Here is an 18,881-nt window from a genome sequence, read left to right as displayed (position 1 = left end):
TAATGTAAAAAATAAGAAATTGTATAATAAAACCTTTAACTTTCATCAGAAATAATAAAAATATATTCAGAAGGGACCTGAAAGTAGGAAAAAAACGTAATGTGTGGAGGCTTTTAGGTCTTTTTGGATGTGATAATTATCTTTAAAAGGAGTTTAGTCAGGTAATTAAATGCTGAAGCTATAGTTCTTTGTGCTCATCTCACACCCGGTTTGTCCCATGTGGCCAGTCTCCTGTATCAAACATGTGTGACATCAAATAGTCTTTGTACTCTCCGTCTATCAGCTTGGCTGCGTTATTCCTGGCGAACCAGCAGTCCACACTCTGTGTGCCGCTGTAGATCCTCCTACTTTTCTGAACAACGGGCACTGAGCGGTTCTTCACCTTCAGGACCAGTGAGGGCTTTGTATCTCCCTGTGCAGGAAGCTCTGCCAATCCTACTTCCTCATACAGGAACTGACCTGAAAGGAAATTTAAAAAAAGAAAAAGGGGGGGTTATTTTAAGCCTTTTTTAGGCCAGTCAGTTAATTTCCTGCTGATAATGGATCTTATTACAATATATTCTCTGACAAATCTGCATTTATTCACAATTTGCAACAATGTAGCTCCATATAACTCAGATAAAGCCAGGTTTTTTCAAATCTCTGAATCACTCTGCCAGATTAGCCCAGATTAAAGTGTAGCTATCTAAAGCTTAGTTTGTAATTAAATACTTAAATTAGACATACTTTTATCCTTTTCTCAAAATGTGACCTTTTTTACTTGCAACTTTGTATAGTGGCGCAAGTGCGGTGATCTAACCTGGCAAGTAGCTTCCAAGTGTGTAGCTTCTTAATGCAAAATCACTTCCAGTTTTAGTGAGAACATTTCTGGCTTTACCTGACTATGCTCAAAGGATAATTCCTCTTGATTTTGGTGACCCCTTGTCCATTATAATCCAGTGTTCTCCTGGGAAGCCTTGGGTCTCAGCATTCATACAAGGCTTTGACATGTACTACGCACCAAGCACACCCTGGACAGTAGCCCTACTACAAAAACCCCTAAGAATGACTCAGAACGTGGCCAAGAGCCCAAGGCATCGATTCAGTCTCTAAATCCTCCACATCCCCAGAGTTTGGTCAAACACACGCCTGTTGTCCAGAGGCCGCACCCCACTAACTCTAACATCCAAACTGACAACAAGCCGGTGGTGGACCTCAGTGACACCGATGGAGATCCCCTGTCCATGCTCCAACAGATTGGAGTTGTATTTTGCAACCCAAGAGAACCTACTCCATTTTAGACAGCGACTTTATAAAGTTGTTCCTGACTGATGAATGTAAAAATGCATGGATTTTGTGAATAATAAATAATCATTTCATATATAGTTACTTAACCAAATATTCATATATTCACTTAAGTCAGTGCTCCAGCCTCCAGAGGTTGAGAACAGTGCTTTAGTATTTATTGATTAGAGTTCTCAGAGCAACAGGATTTTACAGATGAATACTCCTTCAACACTCACCTAGCAGACCGTGGCAGTTGTGCGACAGCCCCTTGTTGTTTCCAATGTAGAACCCCAGATGGTCTCTCTGGTAGGGCGCCGGGTTTTTGTACTGATGCAGCAGGATTACGAAGCTGATGTTCCCACCGACCGTCACGGTCACATTCGAATTTCCCACAATGGCCACAGACAGCGCTCCACTGTCCACAGACACAGTAGAGTGGCAGGGCAGAACAATGCGGTCCCGTCCATCCAGAATAACCTTCTTAGGTGTCACTTCGATGTAGGCGCGTTGGGGTTTATCCACCACAATAGTGATAGTGCTGAAGTAAGTACGCTGCTGCTTGTGACTGCCCGGTGGTGCCGGGGCGCCGATGAGCTTACCGTTGACCGTCACACCTGAGAACACAGAACATGTTTTATTAAAGGCATAAATGATTTTTGGTGCCTTTACACCACATTCCAAATTATTATGCAATTTATGTTTAAGTATCATAAAGATTAAATAAGTAGTTTTTCAATTAAACCCATGGATGGAATTGTGTCTCAGGACTCTTTGTATCACGGAAATCAATCTCGGACATCTATGATCATTAGTTTGCCAGGTGAGCCCAATTAAAGGAAAAACTACTAAAGAAGGATGTTCCACATTATTAAGCAGACCAGCATTTTCAAGCAATATAGAAAGAAAAATGACCTTCTGTCGTTGAAAAGCGTGAAATAGTTAAATGCCTTGGACACGTAATGAAAACCATAGATATTTCACGAAAACTTAAGCATGATCACCATAATGTTAAGAGATTTGTGGCTGAGTCAGAGCACACATGGGCTTGTGCAGATAAAGGCACAATGAAGAAGGTTTCTGCCAGACAAATGCACCTCTATTAAGAGAGCAGCTGCTAAAAGGCCATTACAAAGCAGCAAACATATATTTGAAGCTGCTGGTGCCTCTGGAGCACTGCGAACATCAAGGTGTAGGATCCTCCAGAGACTTGTAGTTGTGCATAAACCTTCTATTCAGCCACCCCTAACCAGTGCTCACAAGCAGAAATGACTGCAGTGGGCCCAGAACTACATGAAGGCTAATTTTCAAACAGTCTTGTTCACTGATGAGTGCAGTGCAACCCTGGATGGTCCAGATGGATGCAGTGGTCGATGGTTGGTGGACGGCCGCCATGTCCCAACAAGGCTGTGTCGTCAGCAAGGAGGTGGTGGAGTCATGTTTTGAGCCTGAATCACGGGGAGAGAGCTGGTCGACCCCTTTAGGCTCCCTGAAGGTGTGAAAATGAGCTCTACAAAGTATGTGGAGTTTCTGACTGACCACTTTCTTCCATGGTAGAAAGAGAAGAACTGTGCCTTCTGCAACACAACCATCTTCATGCAAGACAATGCACCATCTCATGCTACAAGGAATACCTCTGCATCATTGGCTGCTATCGCATAAAAGGAGAGGAACTCATGGTGTGGCCCCCATTCTTCCCTGACCTCAATCCTATTGAGAACCTTTGGAGCATCCTCAAACAAAAAAATACGAGGATGGGAGGCAGTTCACATCCATACATCAGCTCTGGGAGGATATTCTGACATCCTGCAAAGACATTCAAGTAGAAACTTTCCAAAAACTCACAAGTTCCATGGATACAAGAATTGTAAAACTGCTATCAAATAAAGGGTCCTATGTTAATATGTAATTTGACCTGTTAAGAAGTTTTTGATTGAAATACCTTTTGATTTCAGTGAAATTGATCCACTAATGCTGCAAATTCAACAAATTACCATTTTCAGTTCTCTACAACCTATAAAATGTTTTGAAACTTTGTGTGCATAATAATTTGGAACTGTGCATTTTAAGTTTTATATTTTTGAAAAACACTGTTTTCATTGGCAGTTTTGTTGAGTAACATTTGAATTATACTCTAATGGTTGATGACTCGAAAATTATGCCGACTGTCATTTGAATCGACTATTTAGGAAAAACTGAGAAAAATATCATTTGCATAATAATTTGGAACATGGTGTATAGGGTTTAGTCACAAGTCTTACCAGAGTATTTGTGGTCGGAGACCAGGCCAAGGATGTGTCCAGGCTCGCCATTGATGTTAAAGCACACAGTCAGTTTACTCAGGGGGAACTCAACAACAAAATGGGGGTCACCATCCGCTGTGAGAGGGTTTAACGGGGGAAAAACACAATTAAATGCAATTCACTCATGCAAGAATTATTGGTTCATAAATCTGTTAGGGCAATAAAAAATATTTAGCATTTTCAACACAATTAGATACTGGAGATATGCTGGTAGACTGATAAAATGTACAGAAAAGTTACATAGTTTGTTGTCTGTGAGGGAATGGTCTAAAAGAAGAAAAGGTATCCAGTGACCAGCAGGTCTGTGTGAAAAGGTCAGAGGGGAATGGCCTTGAGGTCAAGGTAACTAAGATTTGAACTTGTCCGAGATTTTTAGTAGATGCACCTATTGTATGAATTTAAAAATTCTGTGTTGCAGTATTCTTCACTTATCACATTCACAAACTTGGGTGTCGACACCAACCGGCCATCCAGGGGGATGACGACAGTAACCAATCAGCCTTTCATGGGTTTTTAATTGAAGAGGTGCTTTAAGAAAATTTTTTTTATTGTGCAACAATGGGTAGCTATGAAATAAGAAGGGGGTAGGACTGTGGCTCAAATGAGAAAATAAGTCATGTTGTGTTAATATTACAGCTGCAGCAAGTTTTGACCATCAGGACTCAAACGTAAATCCTGTATTATTACCGAACCCATCTCAGCTGCACACTTGTAAAGGCTTTTTGACAGCTTGTTGCAGAGTTCTGGTGATATTGTGCTGACAACATCTGTCGACATGCACACAGTGACGTACCAAAGTACTCAAAACTACCTTTAGGGTGCTTCCTGCAGCAAGTGTCTCAAGGACGAAAATTTTGTAATGAGGTGAAAACAAAACAAGCTAAATTATTGCTGCTGGTAAAATGAAAATAAATAATAAAGCTGTAAATTAAAGTATGGTATCTATCAGCATTAAATGACTCTGGGATAAGAAAACCTGTGAAAATAAACAGCAAACTGATGGATGATTTTCTTACATGCGTTTACATCCGTGTGTCTGTCTGTGTATTACTCCTAGGTTAGAGTTTATTTGTTCAACTGGAGTCACCGACAGTTTGCTGAGAACCAACCAAGATGAAGAGGGGAGCAGTGAGATGACAGAGCAACACTAATGACAGGGCTATTAGCCCTCACTAACTGCTTCTGATGAACTTCCCTCTCTTTAATGTAACACATCCACAAACATCCTCTTTCAGACTCCATTAGCACACAGCACTTAAGGTTTAAAATGCCACGTAGTGCCTGTGTTGGCATTTCAATTAGACCCTGTACGTTCTTTCCTCTCTTCAGGTCAGGTTCAGAGGAATCTGTGAACCTCTCGCTGTCTGTGTAATCACTGCCGACATCCAAATTACAGGCTGCCCACACAGAGTGTAGAGCGAGTCTACTATACATTCCCCTTCTTCTATCTTTTAAGTTGGTGCCATGTCATCACTGCATATATGCTTCCAGTGCCCCCAAAAAAGAAGGGGAAAAGCACAGAAATTCTGGAGTTACCCGATGTCTTGGAGAGGGTGATGAATTTCTTTGTTGGTCTTCTCACAACTTTGCCTAGAAGGAAGAGAAAATTCAGTCTTAGTAACAAACCTGAGAAACTGCTTAATGCCAATTCTTAACAATAACTATGTTTGGATTAACTGTTAGTGTAATGCGGGTTGACAGAAAAGAGACAGTCTGCATGTTCTTACATGAGATAATGGTTTTAATTCCTTTCAAATTTCATCTTCTTTTTGTTTGCTAGTGTAACCTTATTTGCTTCATTTTCTGTTTCATAAATAGCCACAACATGAAACCACCTGCCCAATACTGTGTAACTCCCCATACTGATAAAACAGCTTTCATGAGTTGGGACAAGGATTCAAGCTCCACAGGGGGATGTCCTGTAGTGTTTGGCATTTGGACATTTGCAGTCTTTGGAGTTGCGAGTTGTAGGGTAGGGTTTGTGTGGATGGGGTTGATCCTTGATCAGATCTGAGGTATGGAGAGTTTGGGGGCTAGTTCAATGTCTTGATCATTTTGTTATGGCCCTCCGGCTCCTCCTGAGTAGATTTTGCTTACAGTTTTTAACTAAGAAAATACTCATGAACTCATTAGGCAGACTTTACAGACACCCTGCACCCCCAAACCTGGGAGCCACTACCTTACCGATTGTGTTGCTCTGCGATAAAGCCTGGCTGTTGAGGTCCCTGTCAGGTGTCTGTGGCTCTCTGTCATCTGTGTCTCCTGGCAGGTCATTGGCAGGTGAGGTAGCCTCACCGGCTCCTGGCGTAATGGTGGGCGCTGGGGCCATGGTGCCATCAGTCAGGACTTCAGGCTTCTCCACCGCAATGTTAGTGAGAGGAGTGAGGAAGTGATAGGTCATGGACAGGTTGGTGGCCTGCTGAGTGTGGCCTTCCCTGTCCTTGCTGGTTTGGCTGCGCAGTCGTGAACGCAGCCCCTCTTTGATGCTTAGGAAACCCCACACACGTTCCACGAAGTCTTCTGCTACCGAACCCAAAGCGACTCCTAATTTCTGTGTCGCGTCAGTTCCCAGGGCTCTGACGCCCGTCGCCATTGCAGAAGTGGCTAACTTCACATGCTTCTCTGTATCTATCTGCCGGTTTCGCAGTGGTACGTCTGTCTCGAGTATGATGCTCTTATCGTTGTTACTGGCAGTGACCTGCACGTGGAGAGATTCTGCGCTTTCGTTTGTGAGCTTGCCGGCAACGACGATCTCAGAGCCATTGAAGTAGTTGGTGAAAAGATTCTGAGTGACGTACTGGACGGAGTTCTCCGTGTAGTTGATTCTTATGTCAGACAGCAGAGGAGTTCCGATTTCATTATAGAACCTAGAAAGAAACACAAATATATGAAGAGTTTCAGTTGAATGAAAGAAAAGCTGAAAGGAGATCAATCAAATTAGCTCAGTCAGGCATTAGTTGGACAAACAACTAAATGTGCAGTGTTCTTTTTGGCAACTTTAACATTATATAAAAGTTATAAAGTATAAAAGTTTTAATATTATAGATTATTAATTGGTGAACATCTGATAAGCAGTAAAGCTGGGTTTTGCTTGCCCAGCAGAGCCCAGTAGTAATACTAACACATTAACACAGTTCTAACATTAAAAATTCTATCAAGCATGTTTTTCACTATATAATTTTACACATTGTGCATAGAGTTTCCAAACCTGCATTTGCTTGTTCAGTGTCACCACGAGAGAGGTGATCAGTGTCAGAAAAAGAAGGGTCTTATAGTATACTTCCTCATCTTGTTTATTCAAATAAGCCACCTTCCGGCCATAAACTCCCTTGTCTAACCCCTTAAGCTGTTGCCACCCCACTTCAGAGTTCCTGCGGCCTGTCATTGTCGTCACGTCACAGCAAACCTCCTCACCTCCTGATGAATATGTTTGTTCAAGCAGATCAGGGGCTATTATCTTTGGAGTCTGTCTGTTAACCCCTCGTACATACTCAGACGCAGGTTTCACAACACACAAACACACACATTCCTGCTCAACTGAACAAACACCTCGTGTGTCTGAGTGCGGAAGAGAGAGGGAGAAGAGGACCATGCGTCAAGGATAGGAAAAAAAAGAGCTCAGAGAGAGAGTTGATTAAAGACGTCTTTTGTCAGCACCGTCACATTTGCGGTCGTGGTTCCCTCATAGGTCGATGAGAGACGCACGGGCATATCAGAGCGGGAGAAGGGAGGAATTAAGGACAGCTAATTGCTTAATAAGAATGAGATTATAAATTTATGAAGGTGAAGGGCACTGGGTAGTAATCGTTTATTGAAAGTAAGAATTACTTAATCATACATCTCAATGTTCGTCTTGAATTTTTTGTGTTGTTTTGTGATAAAATGCCCATGTCATTCAGGTCAGGGTTGTCTAAGGAGCTTGGATAGAAAGAGACTAATTCTCAACAGTTAATCTTATAGATGGATTACAGTCATAAAAAGGCTTCAGACCTGCTTTTTAAACCAGTTTAAGGTCAGTTAAATTCCAGCAAAGACTGGTTAAAAATTAGTTTTCCTTTGTTTCCTTGGTTTGAAAACGAGTCAGTGTTAGTTGACTTTTAGACCAGTTTTAGATCAGTGTAAGGCTGACAGCCATCAGACTGTCAAGTAAAAACCAGACTAAAGCCAAGTACCAGACCTTCAGAGTTTAGACCTTCTCCCCAAATTTAATGTTGAACCTTTTGGACCAATTTTAGACTAAAAGAAGACCAGGCTAATTGTGGTATAGTTTCAATTTAACAACAAGACAGACTTCAGACTAGCCTCACACCTAATTTAGATCTCATCCAGACTACATGTTCAAACCAGTTTCCGACCAGTTACTTACCCCCTAACACTAAGCCATGTCAGAGTCCTTTTGCAGCGGTTTTAGATCATAGTGTCAAATAATCTTAAGCGAATTTTAGACACATTAAAATAAGCTTCCTTAAATTCTCTCATCTTCATTAGCAAAATGGGGCTCATTGCCCCGTAAATATCAACTGTAGCCTATAAGGTGTCATGTCAAAGCCATACCCTTTGAGCATGGCGCTTGCGTCAGCCTCCTCATTGATGCGTCTCATCATCCCGCAATTTTCCAGAGCCATACGCTCCAGCAGTCGGTAGTCCACATCATTACCAATCCCAATTGTGAAGATGCAGAATTTTTCCTGCACAGCTGAGCGAGTGTTCCCCAGGATCGCCACGGACTGGATCTCTCCGACAGTGGGCCGCCCGTCTGTCAGGAAAATAATGAGCGAGACGCTGTTCGGGCTGCTGTCAGGGCCCAAGAGGTAGTCTCGAAGCAGAGACGAGCCGGTCCGGATGGCGCCATCGATGTTGGTGCCTACAGTGAAGGGACATCACTAGGTTTACATCTCAGGTTATGGAAACACAGTGACTGAGCTAAACTTTAATATGTTTACTGTCCTTATTAAACACTCACTTTTCCCACTTTAAGTCTACAACAACATCTATTTATCAGCAAAGAAGGTCACTGCTGTTATTAAAGGCAGTTTTACTTCAAGTCTTCAAAAGGACAAGACAAAGACGAACCGTCTCACCTCCAGTGGGCGCCAGCATGTAAATAAACTTCTTGGCGTCCCTGATATTGAGGGGGGTCACTGGCACGAGACGATTTGGCTGCCAAACTTTGATCTTATTGGAGAAGCTGATAAAGTTAAAGTTATCGCCGGGCCGCAGGTCCCTCAGGATGGTGAAGAGGGCATCTTTAGTCTGGGAGACGGGAAATAAAAAATCACAAGACAGTAAACATCTTCGATGTTTGAGTGTCTCTGTTTTGTCAAAGATTCACGAATTCATGCAGAATAAAGACCCTCAAAATAAATAATTTACTGCAGCGCTCAGACTGTTTAAATGAAACTTTTTGCTTTTCCTGTCTTTAGGTATTAATGTTTGTAATTTTGGCAGATTTTCCTTGATATCTTTGCCCTTCCTGGCTTTTCCATTTCATATTTAGTGGCAATCAAAATATTATCAGTTTCTTTCAGCATTCTCTTTTTATGGATTTAAAATTAAATAAAACTTCAGTTTTTAATTTATATTTTCTGATCGTGAGCCAGCATAATATTGAGTTACATATTCAAACCCACATCTTTTCTGTGTTTTTCTACTGAATATTTTTTTTATCCTTATTACAGTGACGAATTTCAGATTGAATTTGCAGGTGGAACTCGTGGTGAAACAGTCATGTTCACAGTAATTCTGTGCTATTTTCGAGCCTGTGTCAGTATTTGCTTTAGGTTATCTTAGGTTAAGTTGAACCTGCATTCCTGCTCATTGTATTGTAAAGTGCAAGGGTTGGAAGCAAACACTCAAAACATCTATCAGCACCAACCCCATCCCAACAATCACTGTGAAGCGTTTCTTTTCATCATCCCTTGAAAGAAAACAAGGTTTGTTTGTTACCTGATTTCTTTATTTGCTTTAATTGCCAAAATAAAATTCTGTCATTGTTTCCACTGTGGTATGTTTCTTTACGGATAAAAACACTACACGTGTATACATACAATAGCTTTGGACATTTCTGGATTTACAGACAGAACATTTTCCAGTGGTGACATGTAGTTCATGTGTAAAGTGCTATTTGCTAGGTCTTGAACTCGAATGTTTGGAGCTCTTTCTTCTAAGTAATTAGCATTTTATCCCGCAGTGGTAATGTTTTCTGTCTTATCTACTCAAAATTTGACCGACAGAGCATAAAAGTTGATGAATACATAAACTTCAGATACTTGCTGTTGATGTGAAACCATTGAATTTAAATGTACCATAAAACTTGATACCATATTCTGTCAGATCTTTACAGAACATGCTACTTCTTCATATTTAAGTACAGGGGAAATAAGAAATAAGAGTTATTTGGAGACAAAACTTCCTGCTTTTCCGTGTTGAATCCTCATCTTCAGATCTGCAAAAATGAGCAGATGAGAGATATATGATTTGCTGCTGAGGAGCTTCTTAGATGTCTATATGGGGTGTATACTGCAGGGGTCAGAACCACAGATTGACCTTCACTGAAAAACCTCTATTGTGCAGCCACATCAAAACACACTCGTTGTTCTGTTCCTGCAGCCCACTTGGGGCTGCTGTTGGTGGGGGAGAGGGATCAGAGGGTCGAGGGTACTGTTGTCCAGAAAGTTCCATTACCCCATAGACTCTGACCTTCCTCCCTCACAGTTTCCACTTTTCTCTCTCAGTGAAAATCTGTTTTTCACTTTCTCTCCTCTTTTCTGTTTCATGGCAGCTGCAAAGATCAGCTCTGGCTGAGGGGATTATCGTGCTACAGCAGATGGAGGAAAAGGTCTGATATTGATATTCCAGTGTGGGCGTGAGGAGGTGGGGGTGTCACATTTCCTATCCAGTGCAGCTTTTAAAATTCAACTTTAAAACAGGGAAAGAGCCTCATAAAGGAAGAGAGGTGGTCAGAAAATGTAGATTTCCTCAGATTCCTTTAGGAGAAGGGTTCGTGTCCAGGACCTCTGCTCCAGGGTGGAACTTTTGGGTAACACTCTAATGTGAAAATACACCAAGCTTATGAGCCTAGTGTAAATGTAAGCTGTCCAAATCCAAACTCACAATGTGTAGCAGGAAAAGCCTGCTCACTGGTAACAGGAAAATTCAAGAGCGAACCCTTCAGTTAACAAACGAAGCACATTAAAGTTGGAAAACAGGCAGGTGCTAAGCTGTAAACACACTAACACTGGAAAAAAAATTTCCCTGCTTACACACTCTGGACCTCTAGTCTTTACTTATTTATTTAACTCCAAAACCCACACACAAAATATGCTTGCTGTGTTTTTATTTTTTGTGTGGTCCAGTCAATCACTGCAAGGGTGATTGAGGTCTTGAAGGTGGAGCACTGTAGAAAATAGGGCTGAATTTTACATACGTACATATAGATCCTGTGGGACTGCCAGATACAGATGGACAAAAAGGTGGTGACTAACCAACCAGACATAGTGGTGGTAGACAAACAGAAGAAGACGGCCGTAGTGATAGCTGTAGCGGTTCTGAATGACAGCAACATCAGGAACGAGGAACACGAGAAACCTGAGAAATCACCAAGGGCTCAGAGAAGAGCTTCAGAAGATGTGGAGGGTGAAGGTAACAGTGGTCGCCGTGGTAATCGGAGCACTAGGTGCAGTGAGTCCCAAGCTAGGCGAGTGGCTCCAGCAGATCCCAGGAGTAACATCGGAGATCTGTCCAGAAGAGCGCAGTCCGAGGAACAGCCAAGATACTGCGCAGGGCCCTCAAGCTCCCAGCCTCTGGTAGAGGACCCGAGCTTGCAGGGTAGACCGCACGCATGGGCGAGAGGGGAAATTCTTATACCGCCCCTCGCTTGTCATGGATAACGTCATGGTGGCTATTGACAAATACATAGAAACTGATGGGCAGCAGTGTGGAAAATAAGGCAAAATAAATTAGGACTTGGTACTTGACTAGATGTTGCTTGACATGTTTCTACCATCCCTACTAAATTCAGCACCCTTAGAAACACCAACAGGAAGTGACTAATCAAAATGGAAAGAACCACTCCCATGATTTTGTCATCCCCTTTTCTTTCCCTAGCCATACTACCATTTTTTCCCCCTTTTTAATTTTGGAAGGAAGAAATTTGCTCAGATTAGGCAGAAAGGTACCATAAAGTACCACTCCGTTTACCATCCATTTCCCAACTCAAGATCTCAGTTTCATCATGATCTTTGTCAGTGTCGCATCGTTTGCTCAGAAACCCATCTACTGGTACAAAAGACATTTGACAGCCTTAAAGTAAATTGAATTACATTTTTGTTCCTGCACAGTTTATTTTCCTTCTGTTGTTGATTATCCTAACATTAATCACGGAACACGCTGCAGATTCATTTTAATGGTAGTTTTACAGCTGCCATAAATTAAGGAAAAAATGCATTAGTATTCTGCTGTTTGATGCAATAGTTTTCTTTCGGGTATATTGCAATACCTGTCTTATCTTAGTCCCCAACATGGAGGCGCTGGTGTCGATCACAAACACCACGTTCTTAGGCACAGCAGGAAGGTCTTTGGGGGCAAAGTAGTGGACGAAATGGCCGTTCAAAACCTGAGAAACAAAGACAGACGTGCAGCAGCCAGTGAGATCGGTTGCAGTTGTAGTTCTGCTCCGAAGACAGACAGGAGTTTGGCAGTGACATGAGGCTGGTGGCAGGAGGCCAGAGAAAAGAATGACTAACAGGTGGGTGGATAAACGTTGCTGGATGGGAAATCTGCAAGCATGCATGTAGTATATAACAATTATTGTCGCTGAGTTGTTTTTTTCATGAAAACTTTTGGCCCTGTCTGTGTTTATTAAGCACATTTGAGATGTTCTTTCACCTGAATGTCTCCGATCCCCATGTCTCTTTGAACATCATAGCGGATCACGAAGTCTCCCAGGATGCCACTGGTGGTGATCTTTGCCTGTTGGATGATGTTGGGGCTGAAGGTGATCTTGCAGACGTTCTTTTCGTTTTTGATCACAGTGGTGATGGGAAGCTCAGGTTTGGCTGGAGCACAAAGACAGGAAATGCTTTAACAGGGATCAAGAACCGGAGATTTTATAACAGTAAATCTAAACTGGTGACCTCTCCACATTTTATGGACTACAAAGACCAGCCCTACTTGATTTTTTTCTACTATTTATCGAGAGTTCTTTATGCCATTAAGCTTTATTAGTTTGATTTTTGTTTTGTGTTGTCTATATGCTGTTGGAACTTAAATAACAGTCTTAACTTTTAACTTCCCAAAGATTTTGCACAGTACTCAATATCTATGAACCTGGTATGTTTGGTGGCTTAGGAGCAGTTGCAGTGTTGGCGGCGGCGTTGCTCTTGCCGTTCCGGAGCGGCAGCACCTCCAGGTCCGTGATGGGGGAATGGTCAACGATGGTGACGTCTAGGCTGAGGCGGCTGACCAGCTGCATGGGCCGGAGGCTGGTCACGTGTTCGTAGCGTCCTAGCCGGCGCTGTAGAAGTTCCTCGTATGTCAGAAGGAAGACCGCCCGGTTTCGACCAGGTATTTTAGCCGCCATTCTGAACACCTCCACTTCTGGCTCTGGACTGGAGAGGAGAGGAGGCAGTCAAAGAAAGTAAGAGGATGAAGTGGAATAAACTGCAAAATTACAGTTACTTACCTGTTAAATTAAAGCACAGTAATGACAGCTAGACGTGCAGCAATAAACAGTTATTTTACAGTCTGCTTACTGTAATCTACAACAGCAGCTCAATGTAAAAAAAAAAATAAATAAAGTACTGTGATGCATAGAATCTAAGTTTTACAGTATAATATGGATAATTGCCCCATTGCCACACAGTTTAGTGATTCAATTGTGCTCTATCAGCAGTCAATGGTCCTGAACTATGACAATATATCAGCTTTTGTGCATTTCCTCTACTTCCACCATTATATAGTATTAAAAAATACTACTCCCGGTCATGGTGGCTCAGTTAGTGATCTGAAGATGCTATGCAGAGTTTGCAGGTCTGCAGCTGTGGAGCAGTGCGTGGGTGCAGTATCAAAATTATATGGAACAACTAATAATGTGGGCTGGTCTTGTTTATGTTTGTGCTGTTGGTCCCTTAGCTTAGCTCCTGATGCAAGGCAGATATTACTCATGCCAGACAACAAGCTTCTTTGTAAAGTGTTAAAACCAATGAAAACTCTCGACTAGATATTCTTGTGTGGGCTTTTTGATCTTTGACATTTGTTTTAACATGTCTTCCTGCTTGTGCTGAACGCTGTTGTTCCACTTCCTTCTTAGTCACCATCAAATAAAGCCATCGCTGTTGAGCCATGCACTGTCAGCTTTTTGGAGAATGACATGCAAGTGCATCCCTGCATCCTCTACGTCAGTTAACTCTGCACAATCCCTCTCTGTGTAGCCAGAAACAAATGTGGGGACCATAAATTCAACCAACCAATTTCCACAGTGAGAAATTCATCAGAGATACACAACCATTAACCTAAAAACCCAGAATAACAACAACTTAAACCTTTACATTCACAGAACACTGTATAATGCTATAATACCAAAGTTTCCTGTAATCATGAAAAACAGTACATTACATTACATGATATTGGAAGAAAGTCAAGAATAAACATGGCATGTGAAAAAAAAAGAGATAAAGCTGTAGTGTGCTTTGGGGGAAATAACTTGTTTATGGTTTATGTTTGGAGCTTTGCACAAGCTAAATGATTTATTATATTTGGAGTTTGCAATCTCTGAAATGAATTTGCTAAATGGAGCTAATTTAAAGTTTATGAGGTTTTGAAATCTTGCAGATTTTCAATTTTTTGGAGTTCTTGTACTTGGTATTTAGAAATTGTCTAATTGTCTAAATTTTATTGAAACTGCCTGCAGTTATATTTGCTTTTAGCCTTTTTTTTTATGTTGCACATTAACTGCCATGCATCTCAAATGAATGGGAAGATTAAGTTTTCTTGACCATGCCCCTATGTATTGAAATAATAACTGAGCAGCTTTAGATAGATGAGGGAAGGAGCATTACAGCAGTTAATGAAGGTGGATGATTTTTTTGAAAGAGGTGGAGCAGCAAAGCAAACAGTCCAAGTGGTGATATCACTAAATTGGACTCACTGCTTCCAAATAATCTCACATTTTTCCTTCAGCCCCGTCCTTCTTTGCCTGCTTAATCTATTTACAGTAGAGTCTGTGACTCACAGAATGACATTTAATGAAATGTCACTTTTCTGCATGGCAGTTCTAAATGGTATGATGTCACTTCTCCCATGTGTCACTTCTTGGGGCACAATTTATGCCTGAGGAGAGACGATCATTACAGCCTTTGTGCCCGCACACACTAACACATGTTCACCCTTTGTGCTTGTAGGGGTAGAAGGATTTTTAGATGGGATGCTATCAATCTGTAATTCGGAGGACGCGGCCACACAGTTAAGTTCAAACTGGCGCACAGACACCTGTTCATCCTCTCTTACCTTGCATCACCTGGCTCCTTCGTCCCAGATTTTCCTCTCTCCTGTTTGACCCTCTTCTCCTTCGGCTTGACCTCGCTCTGGTAGACACGCCCCCCAATGATCCTGGTGTGTTGGGGTCAAAGGTTGAGAATTAGTGGTGCTCACGTTCACGAGCACCTATTGTTACAGTTTAACTAGGATTTTCTTGGACAAAGGACAGAATTTGTTTGCAGAAATCATGTTTTCAGCTGTTTACGGAGTCCAGTGCTGAAAATAAGTGAGCTAATCTGTGTGTGTGTGTGTGTGCATTTATGAGTGTGTGTGCATTAAAGCTCACCCTTTCCTGTCAACATATGCAAAGAAATGGAAAGATCATAAAACCTTCCAGCCCTGAAATCCTTTTGGAAACATAAAATATCTTCCACAACATCCAAAAACTGCTTCAGTCAAACAAATAAATGAATGCATATAAAAATCTAATTTTAACTGAGTTCTGTTACTTGCTAACAGTTATACATGTGATCATTAGTGATATCTATTGGAATCTGATTCACCATGTCAATTCAGTAATTAAAATAGTGACGTGAGTGCAGATAACACTGAATATTTGCTCCAAATGCCTTCCACTTCTGCCACATTTGGTCTTGACTGATAACCTTAACTCAGGTTGATTCTGGATGCTTTATTTCAGCCACAGGTGGACTTCACATAGGCCAAATGCCTAGTGTGTCAAGACATTTTAACCACATCTCACAGCCCATGAAACTTCTGCCAACTGAGACTTAAGCACCAAATTTAGACTTTCACAAGTCCAACTATGTTTGCTATCTATAGAACCAATCAATGTCATTCTAAAAGAACAATGTGAAAGACAGCAAGATGATTAAAAGGATAAAAGAAAGAATATGTCTTTTTAAAATCGCCAAAAAATCCCAGAACGCAGAATCACTCACAATAAGCTGGGGGAGAGTTATGTGGCTTCAAGAGAAAATATAGATTTAAAGATGTGTAGAATCGAGATTTAAAAATCTAAATCACCAGCTTTATTCCCTTTATCAGTCTATTAAGTCATTAACTAATAATTCTGTCCACCATCCTATTAAGATGACCTGTGTGGCTCTTACATGGTGAAGTTGGAGATGTAGGCATTAGCGGGGATTTGAAACTGAAAGACGCCCTCACTAGCGGCGGGGTAGCGGTTGAGCAAGGAGCAGTACACCGCGGTGAAAGCGTAGCGGGAGATGATCGTGGTCTTGATGGAGAGTTCCTGGATGTGAGGTTTGGTCTCCTACAAAGTAAAAGTAAAAAAAAAAGAAAGAAAAAGAAAGAAGAAGAAGTAATAACGACAACACTAAAACATGCACCGGTGGCGCTTTGGCTAAATTTGGCAAGATTTTACGGAGAGCTGCTGTGATCACCGATAGTTATTCATCACTTCAGTTTTCATCCCAACGAAAGCTAGAACTCCAAATTTACACTGACTCAATACTGAGAGGAATTCGTGCTCGTGAGCTAAGATCCAGGCCATGACATATACTTTGGCACGTCTGCGCGCTTGGCAGTCCTATGCGTTCCGCCCAACGTGCAGAGGTTCAGAGTGACAAAATCAACTTCTAAATAACTAAAAGTAGGTCATGCATTCTATTACAGTGTTTGTTACAAAATCCTCAACTCTCAGGTAAAGTGACAAATGAACAGATTTAAGACAGAACGATAAGATAAAGTATTTCTTCTCATATTTGATCATTTTGAAATAAAGAATTTAAATTATAATTTAAATCCACACGAGGCTGCTCTTCATCCCACCCACCCCCTCCAATCCTCCAAAATAATACATTAAAAAAATGCATAAACACGCAATATCTCAGTAACTGAAACAGCTGTTTTACCTTGGTTATTATAGTTTTCACCTGGCGAGGGACCCTGCGCGGTGCCTGGAGACAAAAACATCATCAGAAGACGAAATATTGACAACCAAAAGCTCAAACACGTCTCCTTTAACAATCTTACAATGTCTAAACCAAAGTCCGCCAAATCAACATCATCTTCAAGTTCAGAGTCCTCCAGTTGTCCCAGTAAAGTCCCGCTGAAGCTCAGCAGCAGCGTCAGCAGCGTCACCAGCATCTTGCAGTTCCTCTACTTCAAAACTCGTTAAAAAGATGAATGAGGCATCATCTCCCGCTGCGGAGCGTGCCCGAGTCCCAGTCCAGACCCGAATGACCGGACAGAGGAGCGACACGGTGCGAAGAAAACACGCCCACCCACCGGAGGAGAGAGACGCAGTGTTTTCGGGAGGGAGCGCTTCATCTTCTAAATCTAAATCACTGCTGCAAATTCAGTTTGCAGGCATGTACATTGAGACTGGATGTGTACAAAAGTGTGAGTTAAATGTCTTCAGTAGTTTTGTTTGTATTGTAATATTCGCGTTGAACCTTGTAAAATACCTAAAATAATAAAATGTCAACTAAAACTATACATTTTTAAAACTAACCAGAAGCGACCAAAACCACTGTGAAATGAACTGAAAAGAAAAGTTTAGAGAATGTGTTCAAAGGTTCTGTGTGTGCGCTCATATTTCAGTGTTTTAAAGACACCGTTTCGAATTAGCGCTGGCAGATATAAAATATATTCTTCACCACTAGGTGGCAGAATTTTACTAGCAGTTGCTGTTGTTTATTAACTTTTCATCCAATCACGGTACAGAAGAATGTTCTTACAGCGACTACAGCTTTAAATAGTAATTACTGTGTACACAAAAGTACAGCACACCCTTTAACTACAGTCACCTCTTTAACTCAACACTTTATAAATCTTTTTATTCTGTTGATGGGTTTACTTTATTTTTTTAAGGTTTGAAACTATTTTAAACACAGGAATTTTTGGTAAAAGGAACATTTAAGGTAGAAAACACAAAACAGCACATCTGTCTTGACATGTTGAATAATTATCTGTGAAGCCGACAGATGCATTTTACATGCTTTATCACTTAGCATGACATTCCTTCACATTCCTTATAATTTAAAATACTTTATCACAATTACAGGACTAATCTCTGGCTTAAAAAAAATTACAGTGCTTACACATTTATTTGACCCCCTGTCAGAAAACCAAGAGAACACAAATATTTTAGAAATCTGTCAAAAAATGTGCTATAAATTAAAAAAAAAATTGTTTATTAGATACATAACAAACTGAATTCATGTATTTATACTTGTATCGAGCTGGCTGGACTTAAATGTCAATTTCTTCTGTTCAAGAATGAAACAAATGTAAAAACTGTAATTTGGTATCTTAATAAAATGTTTTAAAGAAGTAATTTACTACTTTTTTTTAAATAAATTTGAAAATTAATGGAAAACATTCATTATATGTAATCATTTAAAACATTGTGATTAAAGCGCTTACACATACTGGTTACATTACAGAAACATTAAAATAAAGATTTTGGTAATTACCAGTGCTGCATGTGTGGCATGAACCTTACATGGTGGTTTAATAAATTCGTTAAGTGCAGCACATTTTTACATAGTCTACTCACAGTATTTCCCTAAATGCTTAGTATGAGTGTATTAAGGAGGTCAAAAGTTTATCATGAAGCTGTCAGCAGTTGGGTTTACTTTGGGGCCATCTCGTGGCCAAGCCGAGACACTATTTGCCCTATTTGATTCAAGTCCTGAAAATGCTCATTTTGCAAAGCTGGCTTTCCAACAGAAACACATTAGAATGGTTCCTGGTTAGTTGTGCACCCTGATGTTCAGCTCTGAAGCGCCCTCTTTAACCTGTGAATGACTCAGACCTGTCCTTTTTATCCTGCTCATACTGCAGGCCGAG

The 18,881-nt window shown here is 41.0% G+C and overlaps 1 protein-coding gene across 1 annotated transcript; it reads right to left on the bottom strand.

The window, feature by feature from the left end:
* Positions 1-49: 49 nt before the first annotated feature.
* Positions 50-17,353, bottom strand: itih5 (inter-alpha-trypsin inhibitor heavy chain 5). Its single transcript, XM_085385956.1, has 14 exons — positions 17,061-17,353; positions 16,940-16,984; positions 16,175-16,338; positions 15,072-15,173; positions 12,894-13,174; positions 12,453-12,622; positions 12,064-12,180; positions 8,648-8,819; positions 8,121-8,430; positions 5,751-6,433; positions 5,103-5,156; positions 3,525-3,641; positions 1,503-1,880; positions 50-459 (listed from the first exon to the last, which is right to left on the bottom strand). Exons 1-14 carry the CDS (start codon positions 17,172-17,174, stop codon positions 200-202), a joined length of 2,967 nt encoding a protein of 988 aa, XP_085242082.1. The 5' UTR covers positions 17,175-17,353; the 3' UTR covers positions 50-199.
* Positions 17,354-18,881: the final 1,528 nt, after the last annotated feature.

The sequence above is a fragment of the Rhamphochromis longiceps genome, linkage group LG17 (genome assembly GCF_057381845.1).
Source record: "Rhamphochromis longiceps isolate RC_006_pf linkage group LG17, R_longiceps_female_GT1.1, whole genome shotgun sequence".
In the NCBI taxonomy this organism is placed as follows: domain Eukaryota; kingdom Metazoa; phylum Chordata; class Actinopteri; order Cichliformes; family Cichlidae; genus Rhamphochromis; species Rhamphochromis longiceps.
This window is presented reverse-complemented; position numbering and strand designations above follow the sequence as displayed.